Here is a 20,673-nt window from a genome sequence, read left to right as displayed (position 1 = left end):
TGGATGGGAGGCTGGTTAGAATCCCTAAAGTGCAGAAGGAGGCCATTTGGTCCTGCACTAACAACAATCCCATCCAGGCCCTTTCCCTATATCCCCACGTATGTACTCTGCTTATCCCCCTGACACTAAGGGGCAATTTAGCCAATCAACCTAACCTGCACATCTTTGGACTGTAGGAGGAAACCCATGCAGACACGGGGAGAATGTGCAAACTCCACACAGACAGTGACCAAAGGCTAGAATTGAAGCTGGGTCCCTGGCGCTGTGAGGCACAGTAAGAAGTCTCACAACACCAGGTTAAAGTCCAACCTTGTCGATATGCGCGATCTTCTTGGAGATCCTTTCCACTTGGAGCCGGCAGTTTGCGGTGTCGATGGTGGTCATGATGTGGAGATGTCGGCTGGGGTAAACACAGTAAGAAGTCTCACAACACCAGGTTAAAGTCCAACTGCTGTGAGGCAGCAGTGCTAACTACTGTGCCACCATGCTGCCCACTCACTTCAGGAACTATGAGAAATGGGCATCAAATGCTGGGCTTGCCAGCAGTGCCTGCATCCTGATAAAGAATAATTGTTCAAAAGAATGAAGTTGTGCCTTTGACAGCCAGATCTAGATCGTTATAGATTAAGAAAGGCAATGGGCCTTGTTCTTATTTACTGCTCATGCCCTCCCTCTCCCCACCCTCCCCAAACCCCATGTATACCTTCCACCAGCCTGCATTCCCCTTTAAGAGACATTTCACTTTAAGACCTGCGCCACGTGACCCCCCGCTGCCCTCGTGATCCCTCTGCCACGTTCCAGGATGACGTCAGTCCAATCTGCGCCTCAACCAAACGTGCTGCAGTGTCCCCCGCCCCCGGCCACCCCTATTGGTCAGGCGGGTCGGGACGCGGGGAGGGGGTGGCGCTGATTGGACGGCGCCGCTGTCTGTCAGCTTGAAGAGGGGGCGGGGTCGGTGACAGACAAACTTGGAGTGCAGCCTGTCGCGGTGGAGCAGCAGCTGGGAAGAGCCAGCCAGCCGGCGCCATCTTCACTGAATGATCACAGTGTCTGCGGCTGGATACAGTGTCGCCGCCGGGCCGATACCTTGTGTCCGGGGAGAGTGAAGCTACCGCCAGGGAACCGCTGACAGGAGCCGCCAGGAGCAGACACAGCCCTTCCCCAGGGACACTTACCCCCACCCCCTACCTCTGAAATGTCAGCCATGAATCCCGAATAGTGAGTACCGGGGCGGGCGGCGGGGGGGAGACACTCCTGTTAACACCCCTCCCTCACTGTGTGTGTGTCACTGTCCCTCTAATGTCTGTGTGTGTGTCCCTGTCTAAACTAGCTCAATCTGTAACTGTGCTGAATTTTAATTCCTTTCAATGTTCATTTCGTTACCTGGATTGAGGGGTATCCAGTTTCTGGTGGTGGTGGGTTTTATTTGTGGTGGGGAGGGGTTGATGGGATGGGGAGGGGTTGGGTTGTCTCAAATTCTTTAGCACCAAGACTAGTCTTGTAGTTTTGGTAAGAGGGAGCTTTTGGTATTCTGGGGGTGGGTGTTTGAGTGATTGTTGTAGCAATGTCCTGGTGATGCAAGGTGCATTGCCAGCTAACCTTTTCTGGAGGATGTGATCTGAAAATTAACCACACCCATTTCATCAACCACTCACCCAGCCTCTGAGGTTTCCAAACTTGCTCTTTTCTATCCATAATTTTTATTATGGAGTTGTAAGTAATTGTATACATAATATACTTCCTGGTATTTTTAACCTGGAAAATGCTCATGGGGAACATTGTCATTTTTGGCCTTTCTCCAAATCACTGGGCCTCTGTTTAATGGATTGTTTTTGGTTCATTCCATATTTTGGGTGTGACAACCCTCCCTTTTTTTTGCGCACTCAAACCCTTGACCTGTGGCATTTGTTGCTCCTTTTGCTTCACTTCATGGTGTATACACTCAGCAGTAGGTGTTCTATTTTTGTTTTGAGGGTATCAAGGAACAGTGTAGCAGGAAGAATGAAATTGCCTTGTTGTCCCTAGTGAATGGCAAATTCAAAATGTTCTAATACCAGGGAGAAGTGACTGCAGGTGAAATTTGAGCTGACAATTTGGAGCTTGGTTGGTTTTTTTGTGACACAGGTGACCCCTTCCAAGTGAGTTTATTGATAAACTAGTGGTGCAGTTTGCAGTGAAATACTAAGTGATGTATTGAAATCCATGATCACTGAATTGTCCCCAGTTATCTTTTGCCCTCAATGAATATAGTCAACAGACTTGCCTTACTATGTACTAGAGGCCAAGCCTTCACTTAATGATTCTTGTCATCTGTTGCTGCCATTAATAATTTGGTACAGCCAAAGGGCTATTTCCAGCCATGTGAGCATTGCCACTACGATCATTTCTACTCCAACCTGGAGTTGCTGATGCCTTTGTCTGAGTAGGATACGTTTAAAACAAAAGCCTGATCTTGTAATTGGGCATAGATTGCTGCTTTTGATTAGAATTAATTTGTTTATAACATGAAGTTTTCTAGTAGAGAATTGGATTTGGGGGTGTGCTTGTTAACCCCTGGACTGGGGTGCTCCGATTGAAATGGGATGAGGGGGTGGGGGGCCTGAAGACTTTCCAAGTCAAACCCAAGTGTGTCTGACCATTCCCCATTCAGAATAAGAAAATTGTACCTTGTGCTCTTTGGTTAGAATTTGCCCTTTTACTTGTGCTTGTACCCTCTGGATTCAGCATCTGGATGACCTTGTCTGAAACCCTTCAAGAGGCTGTTCTCTCATTAATCCAGAGATCATCCAGTGATGGCCTGTCCTGGGATGGAAGCTATCAGAGCAAGCATCACCTGATAGCTGGGTTTAATCATGTGACATGGGGAGACCCACTTGACATTGATCCATGTTAATTGACTTCCACCATCAACTAATTTTTCTAATGTGCTATTTATGGAGACTGCTCAACAGGCAGATTTTTATGAAGAGTATAAATAGTTGATAAAATGCTTAATCTCTGCGCAAGTCCCCTTTTATAATGTTTTCAGTGACAGCTGTCCCTGTAAATGATTACCAAATGTCTCATTCATGACCTGCTGGCTTAAAGCCCATATGTTGTCTTTTTTACCAATTAATCCAGTTACCCTTTTACCTCCTGAGCAAATTGTCAGGTGGCCAATAGGTTTGAAATAGAATGTGGAAATGTTCAGCCAGTTGTGTAGCCATGGAGTATCAACCCTCCTGATTAAGCCATTCAGCCCATCAAGGCTGCCATTCCATACAATCATGGCTGATTGGGCAATGATGCCTTTTACACCCACTATCTCCATATTCCTTTATCTATCTCTGCTTTTTAACATGCGCTAACAGCTTCCACAGCCCTCTGGGGTAGAGAATTCCAAAGATTCACAACCTCTGTAACGAAATTACTAATTTCGTTCTGTGGCATCCTCAGATTGTGCCCCTAGTTCAACCCCCTTTTCCCCCCACCAACCAAGGGAAAGTTCTTGCCTGCATCTACCCTGTCTATTCCTCAGTATTTTGTAGGTTTCAATGAGACCACCCCTCATTCATTCATCCAAGCACTAGAGAATACAGGCCTATTTTGCCCAATCTCCCTTAAGACAATCCCACCATCCCTGGAGCAAGTCTGGTGAGGTGAACCTTCATTGCATGCACTCCTTTATGCCATTGGGTGTTCAATCCCCCAAAACGTTAGCAAATGGTGTCATCTTAATAGGCTGAATGCTTAAAGAATTCAGCAAATGGTGCAGTTTTCTATAACTGAAACAAAGTCTTGTTAATTATTTGCATTGCTCCATTCCAGAATTGGTGCAACAGCTAACATGGATGTAAGTGAATCTGAATTTGTTTAACTTGTAAAATAAAAATCAAATCGACTTTGTGCTGAGTGCTAGGGAGTGGGAAAAGGTGGTTTTGGGGAGGAGGCAGTCCAGTGGAGTGGGAGGGGCAGTACTCAGTTGGGGTCAAGCAAGTTGCCTGACAGAAGATGACTTTTTTGAGTTGATGGAGCCTGTTCAGGTGCTTCATAGGAGCATTGTCAAACATACTGGCTAACATATAAGATTTTTCAAAAGGGTGGCTTTAGAAAGGTAAAGAATTAAAGATTAGGGTTGGGAATTTAATCTTTGGGTCCTAGCGTCCAAGTGAGTGGCCACCAGTGTGATTTGTTATAGATTAATTTTGAGGTAAAAGGAATGGTCATATGACTTGTCCTGAAATCTGTCTCAACTTTAATTTCTTACATGAGATGTGAGCATCACATCTTGAATTGATCTAAGTGTCTTGTTTGAGGGCAGTTGAGCCAGCCACATTGTGTGTCTGGAGTTGCATGTAGGCCAGACTGGATAAGGATGACAGATTTCCTTCCCTACCCTATGGACTGGTTCACCAATAATAGTTTTGTTGTCGTCATTACTGGGACAAGTAATGGCAGATCCAGTATAATTGGATAAATGAGGTTATTCACTTTGGAAGCAAAAACAAGAAGGCAGATTTCTACCTGAATGGCTGGCTGTAAAATGGGAGAGGGGAGTGTGCAGCGGGACCTGGGTGACCTTGTGCACCAGTTACTGAAGGTAAGCATGCAGGTGCGGCAGACGGTAAAGACAAATGGCAAGTTGGCCTTCATTGTGAAAGGTTTCAAGTACCGGAGCAGGAATGTGTTGTTGCAATTATACATGGCCTTGGTGAGGCCACACCTAGAGTATTGTGTGCAGTTTTGGTCTCCTTTTTCTGTGAGGAAGGATGTTCTTGCTCTCGGGAGTGCAGTGAAGGTTTACCAGGCTGATCCCAGGGATGGCAGGACTGATGTGTGAGGAGAGATTGACTAGGTTAGGATTGTTTTTGCTTGAGTTCAGGTGAATAAGGGATCTCATGGACTTACTTTATTCTAACAGTACTACACAGAGTGGATGCAGGGAGCATTTTCTAAATGGTGGGGGAACCCAGAACCATGGGTTCAGGGTAGACCACTTTGGACAGAGGTCAGGAGACATTTCTTCACCCCAAAGAGTGATGAGCCTGTGAATGCATTCAAGAGGTGGCTGGATATAACGCTTGGGGCAAATGGGATCAAAGGTTATGGGTGGGGGGGGTTGGCAGCAGGATTAGGCTATTGAGTTGGATGATTAACCATGATCTTATGAATGGTGAAGCAGGCTCAAATGGTGGCCTCCTATCTATGTTTTGAGTTGTGTATTCCAGATTTTATTAATTGAATTTAAATTCCATCAACTGCTCTGGGGGTCAGGGCATCAGCCTGTGACATACCACTGCACCACAATCTCCCCATGAAGTTGAGGTGTTTAAAGGCAGCCCAGATTTCCTTGATGGGAAAGTGTCTCCAAATGTAAACCAATGAGCAGATAGTGGCTGCATAGTTGTGCTTTAAACTGTCCATTACTTTGAAGATGAGAGCTGGGGATCACCAGGATAGTTAATTGGGATTTCTGCCAAGTAAAAATTTCCTGAAGCTCTCCAGATAAGATTAGCAAATTAGCCTTCCAGGATCTGGAAGAGGGAGCAGCCATAGACAACATGGCACTGGTTAGGAATGCAGGTTCCTGAGATTGAAAAGACCAAATTTGAGTTAAAAAGGTTGGAAGATTTGCCTAGCTTGTGGTGAGGACATCTTTACTTTAGATGAAAGACAGTTCTGAAAAAAAATTAACAGATGTAAACCCTTAAACTAAATCACCTTGGACTGGCTCTGTAGTAAAGGACAGTCTAAATTTATTGTATTTATTCATGTTGGTGTTGCTGGCTAGGTCAGCATTTGTCCATCCGTGATGCTCCTGAATTGTAGCTTGCTCAGCCATTTAGAGAGCAGTTAAGAGTTGACCACACTGCTGTGGCTCTGGAGTCCCATGTAGGCCAAAGTGGGTAAGGACAGCAGATTTCCTTCAAAGGACATTAGTGAACCAGATGGGTTTTGCTTGACCTATATGTTAAATGTCCTTAAAGATTGTTTTGTTCCAAGAGTAGATTCCCCTGATCCAGTAACGATGCAATTCTCAGCACACTGGTTTAAATGTGAGTTTGGGGCAAAGTACAGTATACAGAATAACTACCCATTAATGCCACTGTACTGATGTTCTCACTGACTTCATACCACCGTGTCAGACTTGCTGCAGTGACTCCAGGTTGAATGCCCTTGCACTCCTGGTGTGTTCTATTGTGCACAGCTAGTGAAACTTGACCAGGGTTCTGATTTATTTATTAGGCACTCAGAATCTTTTTAAAATGACATTCCCAATTTCTTTAGTTCTTTGTACAGGTGTACAAACTTCAGGATGTCTGAATATAAAACAATTTGCATGTGTATAGTAACCACTGCCCCAAGCAGTTTAGCTTCCTCACACCCCCACAGTCTGAACCAAATTTGTACATCAAAAATAGAGGAAATTTCATGTTTGCTCCTTCCTCCAGGTTTTTTCTCTTGATGGTGTTTTGTGATGTGGAGCAAAGGTCAAGACATGAAATATAGATTCTCAATGATGTAATTGAGGCACGAGGGGCTGAATTGCCTCTTCCTGTCCCTGATCATTTCAGTAGCAGGCTTGGGATCTTAGTGGTGAGTTTGGGACCACACCATCGCCCATGTAACTGCACCCTTGATGTTTTTAGTGTTTTTTTTACTTAGTTTCCCAAATGGATCCTCCCCACAAGGGAGGGGTACCAAGCAGTCAATATTTAAGGAGAGAGTTCTAAAGGATGGTAGCTAGACTGCTGAAGGTGAGGGTTACAATGTTGGGGTGAAGGGAATGCAGGAATAGTGAGGTTAACAAAAGGGAATGAAGTTGAAGGGATATTGCTAGTATAAGAATATTCCTGTGGCTCCTTAGTGTACAGGAGTAGTCTGTTTTAGCTCAGTTGGCTGGTTAGTAATGCAGGGTGACAACAGCATGGGTTCAATTCCTACACCAGCTGAGGTTATTTGTGAAGGCCTTGCTGCCTTGACCTTGTCTTGCCTGAGGTGTGGTGATCCTTGGGTTAAATCACCACCAGTCAGCTCAAGTAGTGAGCAGTCTCGTCGGGGACCATGTCTGGACCCCATGCAGAAAGTCAAGGGATTGGAGATCCCAACTGTAGCAGACAAACCAATTGTGCTTGAAGTGTTGTCTTTCATTGCTGTATCTGAACCTTTTTGGAGCCAATTGGAGGGAATTTCTAATGAGGTAAACACATGATGTGACTAGGTTCTTTCCATTATTGGGTTACACTTTTCTTGGAGGGCAGGGGGTCTTTCCAGGACTGAAGGGGGTCTTTAAACTTTTCCTTGCAGCTATCAAGTGTCTGTATTTTCATTAACTCTGCTTCTAATATCTTTGCATCATCATACAGTTGTAACTTTGCCCTCTGGCTTTTGTGTGCAACATTGCTGCAATAGCTTTCTCTCCCAGTTGGGGCTGTTTTACCACCCTGGAGAAAAGACTTCTCAAAGGTCATCTTTAGAAATGCAATGAAATGTTGTCACTAATCTAAAGTGTGGTGGTCAGGATCTGCTTTTAGTAATAAACTGTGCTGGAAATACTCTGGGCAGGAGTGTGCTGAATATGACTCAGCAAGATTTATTCTGGAAGGTGTGGGGAGGTGAAGAGGAAGAACACTAGAATGTCTGGGAAAGAGAAGAGTATGGAAGAGATCAGATAAAGGTGTTTATGGAGTAATGGGTGTGGATGCCGGAAAATCTCAGCGGGTCTGACAGCATCTGTGGTGAAAATAGAGCCAACAATGTATGAAAGACTGGATTGACTGGGCTTGAGGGTTTCTCTGCGAAACATATATGAAGTTCTGATGGGACTAGACAGGTTAGATGTGGGGAAAATGCAGAACTAGGGGTCACAGTGGGGTAAGTCATTCAGGACTGATGAAGAACTACTTCACTCTGTGAACCTGTGGAATTCTCTAACACAGTGAGAAGTTTAACAACGCCAGTTAAAGTCCAACAGGTTTATTTGGTAGCAAAAGCCACACAAGCTTTCGGAGCTCCAAGCCCCTTCAGTGTGGCTTTTGCTACCAAATAAACCTGTTGGACTTTAACCTGGCGTTGTTAAACTTCTCAGTGTTTACCCCAGTCCAACGCTGGCATCTCCACATGAATTCTCTAACACACAGCTGTTGGGGCCAGTACATATGTTCAAGAGGGAGTTGGATGTTGGCTAAAGGAATCGAGAGATATGGAGAGAAAGCAGGAGTGGGATACTGAGTGCATGATTGTATTGGATGGTGGTGCAGGCTTGAATGGTTTACTCTGCCCCTATTTTCTATTAGCATTGAGTCAGGATGACCCTTTGTCAGAGCTGTGGTAGCTTCTGCTTCAGTACTTTGAGGGATACATTAACAGGAAGGAATTGGTTCTGGTATCTTGCTCCATAATTTGCAGTTTACTGATGAGAATAGCATTAGTCTACCCTATAGTTTATTTTAGTGTCGCATGTAGGCTTACATTAACACTGCAATGAAGTTGCTGTGAAAATTTCCTAGTTGTCACACTCCGGCACCTGTTCAGGTACACTGAGGGAGAATTTAGCATGGCCGATGCACCTAACCGTGACACTAAAGGACCACTTTGCACAGCCAGTCAACCTAATCAGCATGTCTTTGGACTGTGGGAGGAAACCAGAGCACCCAGAATAAACCCACAGACACCAGGAGTGTGCAGACTCTGCACAGACAGTGATCCAAGCCAGGAATTGAACCCAGGTCCCAGACAGAGGCAGCAGTGCTAACCACTATGCCATCACCTATGTGACTAGGAAATCTGAATGATGGGGGGGGCAGCACAGTGGTTAGCACTGCTGCCTCAGTGCCAGGGACCAGGTCCAATTCCTGGCTTGGGGTCCCTGTCTGTGCAGCGTGCATGTTCTGCATGTCTGTGGGTTTCCTCCCACAGTCATCATTCTGGTTAGGTTGGCCATGCTAAATTGCTCCTTGGTGTCAGGGGATTAGCAGGGTAAATTTATGAGGCTAGGGTCTAGGTGGGATTGTTGTCAGTGCAGGCTCAATGGGCCGAATGGCCTCCTGCATGTAGGGATTCTATGAAATGGCAAATTCAATTCTGACATCATACTGAAGGTATGGTTTTGGATTTAGAGGCACTTTCATTCCATCTGCCTCCTCCCCATTTTGGGTGGCTGCATCTCCCTTTTTTTTGTGACATTGCTAGAATTGAATTGGTGTTTTCCAGATGTGTGATGAAGGTAGAAGCTAAAGTATGCAATATTTTTAACATGGGAGAAATGTTTCTACCAAGAATATTCCTGAGGGCTAATAGGACACCTGTCTAGTTACAACTTTTCAGCTAGTGTAACCATTTTTCTTGAGGAATCCTCTTGACTTGGTTTGTTTAATAGTAAAGAACTTGCATATTGCTAAAAGACACTTGATGTTTTTCATCTTGCACTCATCTGGGCAATTAGGAATACCAAATATAAAGGAAGCCCAGGAGTGCTGATTGGTCTGCAGGTGGAGTCTGGTAGAGGTATTGCCATGGAGAATGCACCAGTTAGTTAACTGATGCTCAAACTGAGATTGACTTTGGTCAAGGTATTGCCCTGGGCAATGAGCCAGATGGTCTGCTTCCTACTTGTTGAAGCTAGCAGTTTTTGTATCTTTTCTGTCTACAAAGAGAACAGGACTGTCTATATTAAATGCAACTCTCGTACTGCAAACATGACTGAATCTTGAATTGTAATGTGACTCTTGGCGCACAGGATTGTTGAGCCAAATGTTGCCCAATCTCTTAATGTTGGTCAGTTTTGCAGGCACAGGCCGGTTGTGTGGTTGGTACCTTGCCAGTTGCAACAGCTGAAACGAGTTGTTTGACACAACCTGATGTATGGCCAGCATCTCACTGGCACTGATTGAGTTGTCTCTTTTACATCTGGCATTGTCCTGATGAGTACATGACAAAAAGCTTCAACAAAAGCAAGATTGCACTAACAGTAGAAGTTCTAGACAAACTCCACTGCTTACATGTTTAACTAAATTATGTAGATGTTACTGTCTATGATGCCAATGAACTCAAGTACTTCAGCCTGAATTTTTGTTAATCCTCTAGATGAACCAAATTAGTTTAATGTGCCCATGACTATCTGTAGTGGTGATGTGGAGATGCTGGTGTTGGACTGGGGTAAACACAGTAATGGTTTTAACAACACCAGGTTAAAGTCCAACAGGTTTATTTGCTAGCTGCAGTGGAGATGTGTGGTGGAGATCTCACATCTCCACTCCATCTGACGAAGGAGCAGTGCTCTGAAAGCTTATGGTATTTGCTACCAAATAAACCTGTTGGACTTTAACCTGGTGTTAAAACTCTTGCTGTATCTCTTGAGTCAGCCAGGGGGGCACCAAGGGACAGCAATATCTGGGATTTTCTCATCTTGATTAACAAGGAGTCACTCTTTGTGCTATTTAATCAATGTATTAATGCCAATAATGAGACTAGAATGGTGCTGTGTAAAGTACACAAACTGACATAAACAAGATTCATATAGGGGTGATTAGTAATGAATGTGCTTGTAACTTCCAATGTGCAGGCTAAAGCAGAGGGGTATTGTATGGCAGTAGCCTGCTAAGGTGTAGGAAATCAGCTGGGAGCTTTATAGTAGAACTGGCCTGAGCTCGGGTACTAGTTACCATGGTGGAGGAAGGATGTTGTTCCCACCTGAGGGGAGAGGATGTTGCCAGGAATGAAAAGGCTGGGATTGTTCTCTATGGAACAGAGGAAGCTGATAACTGTGTGCATGCTAGATGATGGATAGGAAGGACCTATATCTCAGATCAGGAACCAGGAGGCACATCTAACAATTTCCCCACTCTTTCCAATTCTTCTACCTAGGAGGTGGTGGTGTGGAGGCAGAATTTCAGGCAGAGACCCTGGATTATATAGACAGGCACCTGAAGGTGACCCACAGGGCTCTTGTGAAAAGCTGGGATGTGTAACTATAGAATGCATGGTAGTTTGGCTAGCACAGATGGGATGGACTGAATGGCCTCCACTTTAAATCCTTGACTTTAAACAAAAGCATCCATTCCTACTAATAGTTCAGTGTTCATTTCCTGAACTTTAGGGTGATTTTCCATTATTAAAGGTGCTGTTGAGGCAGAAGTTCCAGCTTCTGTTGTTCTGGGGAGAAATCTGAGATCAACAGTTTCTTGATTAAGGTCAGATGCAGGAAGAAGGAAGTATATACATGTGATGTAATGACTTCCTGTAGGAAGGGCTGACTTGGCTTTCAAAAGTGGGAACTTCAGAAATAGTAACAATGGGAGAGGGAGAGAAGCTTCCTACACGAGGTGATTTCGCCCCCTTTCAGGATCATAGAATTACCACTAAGGACAATCTTTGACCCAGGATCATCTGGACTCAATGTCAGCTCTTTTCTCCTACAGATGCTGTCAGACCTGCTGAGATTTTCCAGCATCTGCAGTAATTTGCTTAAGAATCTTGTCAGGTTTACAACATGGAAACAGGCCCTTTAGCCCAACTTGTCCATGCTGCCTTCTTTAACTGTTAAGCTAGTCCCAATTGCCCATGTTTGGCCCATATCCCTCTATACCAATCTTACCCATGTAACTGTCTCAATGCTTTTGAAAGACAATTGTACCTGCCACCACTACCTCTGGCAGCTTGTTCCAGACACACACCACCCTCTGGGTCCTTGTTTGTGTATCTCTCCTCTCTTTAAACCTATGCCCCCTAGTTTTAGACTCTCCTACCTCTGGGGGAAAGTTAGACTTGATGTGGAGATGCTGGTGTTGGACTGGGGTAAACACAGTAAGAAGTTTAACAACACCAGGTTAAAGTCCAACAGGTTTATTTAGTAGCAAAATACCATTAGCTTTCGGAGCGCTGCTCCTTTGTCAGACGGAGTGGAAATCTGCTGTCAAACAGGGCACAGAGACAAATCAAGTTACAGAATACTGATTAGAATGTGAATCTCTACAGCCAACCAGGTCTTAAAGATACAGACCATGTGAGTGGAGAGAGAATTAAGCACAGGTTAAAGAGATCTGTTTTGTCTCCAGACAGGACAGCCAGTGAGATTCTGCAAGTCCAGGAGGCAAGCTGTGGGGGTCACTGATAGAATCATAGAAACCCTACAGTGCAGAAGGAGGCCATTCGGCCCATCAAGTCTGCACTGACCACAATCCCACCCAGGCCCTACCCCCATATCGCTACATTTGCCCGCTAATCCCTCTAACCTATGCATCTCAGGACTCAAGGGGCAATTTTATCATGGCCAATCAACCTAACCCGCACATCTTTGGACTGTGGGAGGAAACTGGAGCACCTGGAGGAAACCCACGCAGACACGAGGAGAATGTGCAAACTCCACACAGACAGTGACCCAAGCCGGGAATTGAACCCAGGTCCCTGGAGCTGTGAAGCAGCAGTGCTAACCACTGTGCTACCGTGCTGCCCATATAGATAGTGTGACATAAACCCAACATCCCGCTTTAGGCTGGGATAGACTGTCAATTGTAGTGTGAACATAGTCTAATTATCTGCACTGAGTTTGGCCTTCAATCCCCAGAACTGATTGGAGGGGGTTACTCCACAATCCAATTTCATTGAAAAGATTAAGGGCTTCAAGTTTAACATCTGCATAAAATTGAAACTGCCTTATTGGAAGCACCTACTATAACACCTCCAAGAGTAAATAGTACAAAGGGAAGCTGGATAAACAAATGAAGCCATTTGGGAGGAGATTCCTGTGAGGCATAGTGTGCAGTTTGTACAGAGTACAGCATTGACATGGGCCTTTGTTAGTCCCATTTGGTCAGTGATTGGTTTTTTTTGCCGGGGGTGGGGAGGTGGAGGGGAAGATGTAGGAATGTTAATCTTCCAGACAGCATTAGTAATATTTTTGGCTCAACAGGAGGTCACTTTATTGGAATGATTTTTAATCAGCAGTCTTATTGCCAGTGTATTGCTTGTAATTAAAATGCTAAAGTACAGTCAAAGCTGCTTACCTGGAGAGACATTCCTAACTTGATTAATTGTCAAGAGGTTTGACCTTTGATACTAATAGAGATTCTCAGTCAGAACCTGAAATGCAGGTTTTGGAAACAGCAAGTCCTAAGTGATTCTTTGAGCTCTGAAAGAAACAGGAAATCAGAATCCCTACAGTGCAGAAGGAGGCCACTCGGCCCATTGAGTCTGCACCAATCCCACCCAGGCCCTATCCCCATAAACCCTACATATTTACCCTGACACGAAGGGGCAATTTAGCATAGCCAATCCACCTAACTTGCATCTTTGGACTGTGGGAGGAAGCCAGAGCACCTGGAGGAAGCACATGCAGACTCCATGCAATGACTCCAGGCTGGAATTGAACCTGGGTGGTGCCACTGTGTTGCCCTTTGAACACCAGTCAAGTCACCACAAAGCCCCCCCCACCACATTGGTGTAGGATGGATGTGTTGGCTGACTAGTGGGGAGGGGAAGAATCTCCAGGAATATATTTAATCACCATTGACTTCAGTCAGGCTGCCAGTGGTTCAAAATTGATGTGCTGAGTAATGGTTTGTAACTCAATTACAGCCCTATGCTCCAATTGGCCCAGCCCCAAATCTGAATTACTTGTGCATGAAGTTAATTGCTTCCACAATAGTGCCATGAATGGTTTTTGAAAAGTTCCCAAATTTGGGAACTTGTTGAGGATTGTGGAATTGGAACACTAGCCTGCAGGTTGTAAGGCTGGGGGAGGTTACAGAAATGGGGTTTAGAAAAAAGCACATGTATTTTATTTTGTTGGACATGGGTGTTGCATTTGTTGCCCTTGGGGTGGTGGTGATGGTGAGTTGCCTTCTTGAATCGCTGCAGTCCATGTTCTGTGGGTTGACCCACAATGCTGTTGGGGAGGAAATTCCAGGATTTTGACCCAGTGACTGCAAAGGAATGGCTATATTTCCAAGTCAGGATGGCAATGGCTTGGAGGAGAACTTGCAGGTGGTGGAAGGGAACTTGCAGGTGGTGGTGTTCCCATTTATCTGCTGCCCGTGTCCTTCTAGATGGAAGTGATCGTGGATTTGGAAGGTGCTGTCTAAGGATCTTTGGTGAATTGCTGCAGTGCATCTTGTAGATAGTAGCAGCAGTGTGTACTGAGTCAGTGGTGGAGGGAGTGGATGGCACCACATCTACAAACAATCAAGTGGGCTGCTTTACCCTGGATGGCGTTGAGCTTCAAGTGTTGGAGCTGCACCCATCCAGGCAAGTGGGGGGTATCCATCACATTCCTGACTTGTGCCTTTTTATGTGGTGGATAGACTCTGGGGAGTCAGGAGGTGAGTTACTAGCCTTTGACCTGCTCTTGTAGCCACTTTGTCTTATCACATTGCTGTTTGAGCTTGCTGTGTGCACATTGGCTCCTGTTTCTTGCAATGTTCACAATGCTTTGGGAGGCTCTGGCTGTGATGGGTACTAATATAAATGTAAATCTTACTGCACCCCAGTGAAGCTGAAATTCTGGAGTAGGGTCTAATTGGTAAACTGGAGAGGGGGAGAAATGGGTGGTACAGCTATGGAGTTTGCATGATGGCATCAGAATCCCTAAATGCAGAAGGAGACCAATAGGCCCATCGAGTCTGCACTGACAATCCCACCCAGGCCCTATCCCTGTAACCCCATTTACTCCACCAATCCCTCTAACCTACACATCCTGGGACACTAAGGGGCAATTTAGCATGGCCAATCAACCTAACCTGCACATCTTTGGACAGTGGGAGGAAACCAGAGCACCTGGTTTCCCATGCAGACATGGGGCAAATGTGTGGAGTTTGCACAGTGACCCAAGCCAGGAATCAAACCCAGGTGCCTGGAGCTGAGGCAGATATTCTCCATGTCTGCATGGGGATGCTCCAGTTTCCTCAGTCCAAAGATGTATGAGTTAGGTGGATTGGCTGTGCTAAATTGCCACTTGGTGTCAGGGGAATTAGCAGAGTAAATACATGGGGTTACAGAAATAGGGTCCAGGATTGGCCCTCTGTACAGGCTTGATGGGCCAAATGGCCTCCAGCACTGCAGGGATTCCGAATGTGACTTTCATATTGAAAGGTGGGAACTATACAGCAGGAGAAGCAAGGCTATAAAGGGATTTGAAATAAACCAATATTTAAATCCTGTAATCCCAAAAAGATAGATCTTTCAGAAGAATGAGCTCTATTGTACACAATCAAAACAGCTTTCAAAACCATACAATCTCTACAGTGTAGGAAGAGGCCATTCAGCCCATCAAGTCTGCACCAACTGTCAAATAGCATCTTAGCCAGGCCCCTGTCACCCTATCCTTGTAATCCTACATTTACTACAGCTAATCCACCTAACCTGCACACTGGGAGGAAACCCATGCAAACTCTACACAAGGCCAGAATCTAACCCAGGTCCCTGGCACTGAGGCACCTGTCTTGTGCTGTTTGTGTAGTTTTTGCTTTCAACATGCCCTTGAGATTACTTCAAACAATGGTTCCCAAATCAATATTTGATCCATTGTACACAGTGCATACTGTCTCCCCATGTCTGTGGGTTTCCTCCAGTCTGAAAGATGTGCTGGTTAGGTGCATTAGCCATGTTAAATTGCCTTTTTAACATCCGGACTAGTAGGGTGAATATGTGGGGTTACAAGGATAGGGCCTGGGTGGGTTTGTGGTTGGTGCAGACTTGACAATCGACAGTGGTTTCATGGTTGTCGGATTCTAACCTGGGTTCCCAGGACATTAACTGTTCTGGATTAATAGTCTAGCAATAGTACCACTAGGCCATCACCTCCCCATTAACTCTCTGTAACCTCACTAATAGTGAGCTAGAGAATCTGCTGTTGATGAATAGAGATGCTTGTTCTTTGACATTTCATTGGCACTTGGCTTATCCTCATGCCCTTGAATTATTGAGCTGAGTTACTAGGGTTTGAAATTCTCACACTTCAACCACTTCGCAGCCATCATCTGAAGCTCTCTACCTGCTTGAGACAGCAGGGAATTCAAATTTCACTCACTAACTTCCTGAATTTGGTAAAATCTACAAGCTTGTGACCATGGAACAAAGCATTTGTTTGTCCTGCTTGGTAAAGTAACTTTAAACCAGAGGAAACAGTAGTATGTTGTTTCCAATATCTTCTCACACGGAACTCCTTTTGCAGTGACTAATGTATAAACAAGTACAACAGCCATTTTGTACTCTGCAAATTTCACAAGTGGTAGTGAATTACTTTTCAAATTTGTACTTTATATTCCATAACAATTCAAATTGGACATTACTGAAAAACAAAACAGCATGTAGCACTGAGGTTGAGATGCCTCCACAGTTATGATATTTGCAACATACAAACCCATACTTGGATTGAAGCTGGACTCCTGTCCCTCCACATGGTGCTGGCTGGGGAATGACTACATCTGCACAGTTCCAGGTGTTTAATATTCAAGCCAGGACATGACCCTGCACACCTATGCTGAAAGAATGACCCGAGACCCTGTCTGAGCACCACTGGTGGTGGTGTTCCTGGGTGCAAGATTCATGACCCAGGAGGTGACCCCCAGGTAAGGGGTGGGGGACAGGAAAAGGTCCTAGTAAGAAAGGAGTAGAGATAAAAGGTTTAGTGTCACAAGTAGGCTTCCATTAACACTGCAATGAAGTTACTGAAAATCCCTAGTTGCTGCACTCTGGTGCCTGTTCGGGTATACTGAGGGAGAAAGAGGTGGAATGTCTTGTGAAAAGGAAGAGGGAAGCTTGTGTAGGGATGAGGAAACAAGGTTCAGATGGCTCTATTTGAGGGTTACAAGTTGGCAAGGAATGAGCTGAAAAAGGGGCTTAGGAGAGCTAGGAGGGGACGCGAGAAGTCCTTGGCGGGTCGGATCAAGGAAAACCCCAAGGCTTTTTACTCTTGTGAGGAATAAAAGAATGACCAGGGTGAGGTTAGGGCCGGTCAAGGGCAGTAGTGGGAACTTGTGTATGGAGTCAGTAAAGATAGGCGAGGTGATGAATGAATACTTTTCTTCGGTGTTCACCAAGGAGAGGGGCCATGTTTTTCAGGAAGAGAAGGTGTTACAGGCTAATAGGCTGAAGGAAATAGATGTTCGGAGGGAGGATGTACTGGCAGTTTTGAATAAACTGAAGGTCGATAAGTCCCCTGGGCCTGATGAAATATATCCTAGGATTCTTTGGGAGGCAAGGGATGAGATTGCAGAGCCTTTGGCTTTGATCTTTGGGTCCTCACTGTCCACGGGGATGGTGCCAGAAGACTGGAGAATGGCGAATGTTGTTCCTCTGTTTAAGAAAGGGAATAGAAATGACCCTGGTAATTATAGACCGGTTAGTCTTTCTTCGGTGGTTGGTAAATTGATGGAAAAGGTCCTTGGAGATGGGATTTACAACCATTTAGAAAGATGCAGATTAATCCGGGATAGTCAGCACGGATTTGTGAAGGGCAAGTCGTGGCTCACAAATTTGATAGAATTTTTTGAGGAGGTAACTAAGTGTGGTGATGAAGGTGGGGCAGTTGATGTCATATACATGGATTTTAGTAAGGTGTTTGATAAGATCCCCCATGGTCGGCTTGTGATGAAAGTGAGGAGGTGTGGGATAGAGGGAAAGTTGGCCGATTTGGATAGGTAACTGGCTGTCTGATCGAAGACAGAGGGTGGTGGTGGATGGAAAATTTTCGGATTGGAGGCAGGTTGCTAGCGGAGTGCCGCAGGGATCAGTATTTGGTCCTCTGCTCTTCGTGATTTTTATTAATGACTTAGAGGAGGGGGCTGAAGGGTGGATCAGTAAATTTGCTGATGACACCAAGATTGGTGGAGTAGTGGATGAGGTGGATGGCTGTTGTAGGCTGCAAAGAGACATAGATAGGATGCAAAGCTGGGCTGAAAAATGGCAAATGGAGTTTAACCCTGATAAATGTGAGGTGATTCATTTTGGTAGGACTAATTTAAATGTGGATTACAGGGTCAAAGGTAGGGCTCTGAAGACTGGAGAAAGAGATCTTGGGGTCCATATCCACAGATCTCTAAAGGTTGCCACTCAAGTGGTCAGAGCTGTGAAGAAGGCCTATAGTGTGTTAGCTTTTATTAACAGGGGGTTGGAGTTTAAGAGCCGTGGGGTTATGCTGCAACTGTACAGGACCTTGGTGAGACCACATTTGGAATATTGTGTGCAGTTCTGGTCACCTCACTATAAGAAGGATGTGGAAGCGCTGGAAAGAGTGCGGAGGAGATTTACCAGGATGTTGCCTGGTTTGGAGGGTAGGTCTCATGAGGAAAGGTTGAGGGAGCTAGGGCTGTTCTCTCTGGAGCGGAGGAGGCTGAGGGGAGACTTAATAGAGGTTTATAAAATGATGAAGGGGATAAATAGAGTGAACGTTCAAAGACTATTTCCTCGGGTGGATGGAGCTATTACAAGGGGGCATAACTATAGGGTTCGTGGTGGGAGATACAGGAAGGATATCAGAGGTAGGTTTTTTATGCAGAGAGTGGTTGGGGTGTGGAATGGATTGCCTGCAGTGATAGTGGAGTCAGACACTTTAGGAACATTTAAGCGGTTATTGGATAGGCACATGGAGCACACCAGGATGATAGGGAGTGGGATAGCTTGATCTTGGTTTCAGATAAAGCTCGGCACAACATCGTGGGCCGAAGGGCCTGTTCTGTGCTGTACTGTTCTATGTTCTAATTTAGCATGGCCAATGCACCTAACCAGCACATCTCTTGGACTGGGAGGAAACCCACACAGACTCCAGTGACCCAAGCTGGGAAATCCCTGGCACGGAGGCAACACTGCTCACTACTGCCACCCTACTTTAACCAAACTGGATATGTGAAGGCAGCCAAAGGTTGGACTCTGCCTTTGGGGTAAAGGTACCTTTTTGGAGTGCTGCTGTTATGTTTGGCAGTGCCCAACATTGAAGGCAAGCTTGAGTACACTAGGTCCAGGGGGTAAAATCTCCTGAAGACAGATTGAAGCCCTGTGGGCCATTGTTGATGGCTGAGTGGGAATGGAAGTGCAAGGTGATTGTTTCAGTGAGGTTGGATGCATTGTTGAGGAATCTCAATCTGGTTTGGTCACCTGTCACTTGTGTAGGTGTCCAACTATCATTTTGTGGTGTTCACCAGTGCCTTGTTTGTTAATGGGTATGTTCAAAGCCAGTGGAATCTTGAGGCTGTGTTCACTTTTAAGCACTGGAAGCTCAAACCTTGTCCCTAACTGGATCATGGCAGCCATTCCACCAGAGGAGTTTGTTTCCTACCCCTCTATATACTATGGCAGGTGGACCTTTGACAGTGGCCAAGCCTTTGCAGCTGTCCCAAGCTCATTGTCTCTTTGGCATGTGGTCCTTGACCTTGGATTGTGCTGGTTTACAGCATTCCATCAGTCAACACTCTCCCCTGCAAGCTGAGTGTCACTGTCAGAGTTTGGTCCTCCAGCACCAGTTGGCTTATCTTGGTGTGTCTCTGAAAGTGGTGAATAAGATGCAAATGGAAGCTAGACACTGGGTGCTCGGATTTCCTCCCACAGTCTGAAAGATGCGCTGGTTAGGTGCATTTGCCATGCTAAATTCTCCCTCGGTGTACCCAAGCAGGTTCCAGAGTGTGGCAACTAGGGGAATTTCACAGTAACTTCATTGCAGTGTTAATGTAAGCTTACTTGTAACACTAATGAATGAACTTTACTGATGCAAGGAGGCACACCTAGTCCAAACACCTCCCATGTTGAAAAGCTTTGAACTGCAACTCTTCAACTATCTCTTAGCACATCTTTTTTGGGTCTACTTATAGACCATTGTATTTGCGAGTAAGAAAATTCATTTAATGGTTCAAATATTGAGCAACATTCAGTGGGAATTTCTACACTTGACTACAGCAAATGTGAGCTAAGGCTTTCAGCCTACCCATTCTTGGATAGGAATCAAAAGTCCATGATTGAAACTTCATCTCCATTATTAGCTGACAGCATTCTGGTCAAGTGGACTGACTCATGCACAGGAAGTTTGGAAATAGATGCCAAGGTTCATCCTGAGCAGCTAGTGTAGAACCCTTCCAGGAGGGGGTGCATACTAGGATGTCCAAGTTGCAGAAGTGGCAAGATTGAATGGAAATAGAAACATGGAAACTAGAAGCAAGAATAGCCCCAAGAGCTATATCTAATTCCTTTTTGAAATCTCAATGTTTTGGCCTCAACTACTTTCTGTGGTAGTGAATTCCATGCATTCATCGCTCTCGAAGAAATTTCTTCCTGCCTCAGTTCTAAGGTTTACCCCTGATTCTGAACAACATTCTCCCCCTGCCCCAACATAGTCAGAGGTTTACAGCGTGGACATGGGCCCTTCAGCCCAACTTTTCCATGCTGCCCAATTTTTGTCATTAAGTTAGTCCCAATTGCCCACATTTGGCCCTTGCCCCTCGATATACTAACCCATGTAACTGTCTAAATGCTTTTAAAGACAAAATTGTACCTGCCTCTACTACCTCTGGCAACTTGTTCCAAGTACTTACCCCTCTGGACCCTTTATTTTTGTATCTCTCCCCTCACCTTAAACCTATGCCCTCTAGTTTTAGACTTTCTACCTTTGGGGAAAAGATGTTGACTATCTAGCTGATCTATGTCCTTCATTATTTTATAGACCTCTAGGATCACCCCTAAGCCTCCTACACTCCAGGGAAAATCTATCCA

At 45.2% G+C, this 20,673-nt stretch overlaps 1 protein-coding gene across 1 annotated transcript in view; it reads left to right on the top strand.

Annotated features, from left to right (window-relative positions):
* Positions 1-940: 940 nt before the first annotated feature.
* LOC144511351 (ras-related protein ORAB-1-like) overlaps positions 941-20,673 on the top strand; it is a 58,978-nt gene continuing 39,245 nt past the window's right edge. The window contains exon 1 of the mRNA XM_078241634.1: positions 941-1,218. Coding sequence (XP_078097760.1) covers positions 1,196-1,218 — 23 coding nt within the window. The 5' untranslated portion in view covers positions 941-1,195. The remainder of the gene's footprint in view (positions 1,219-20,673) is intronic.

The sequence above is a fragment of the Mustelus asterias genome, chromosome 24 (genome assembly GCF_964213995.1).
Source record: "Mustelus asterias chromosome 24, sMusAst1.hap1.1, whole genome shotgun sequence".
Classification (NCBI taxonomy): domain Eukaryota; kingdom Metazoa; phylum Chordata; class Chondrichthyes; order Carcharhiniformes; family Triakidae; genus Mustelus; species Mustelus asterias.
The sequence above is the reverse complement of the archived record's forward strand: the minus strand, read 5'-3'. Positions and strand labels throughout refer to the sequence as shown.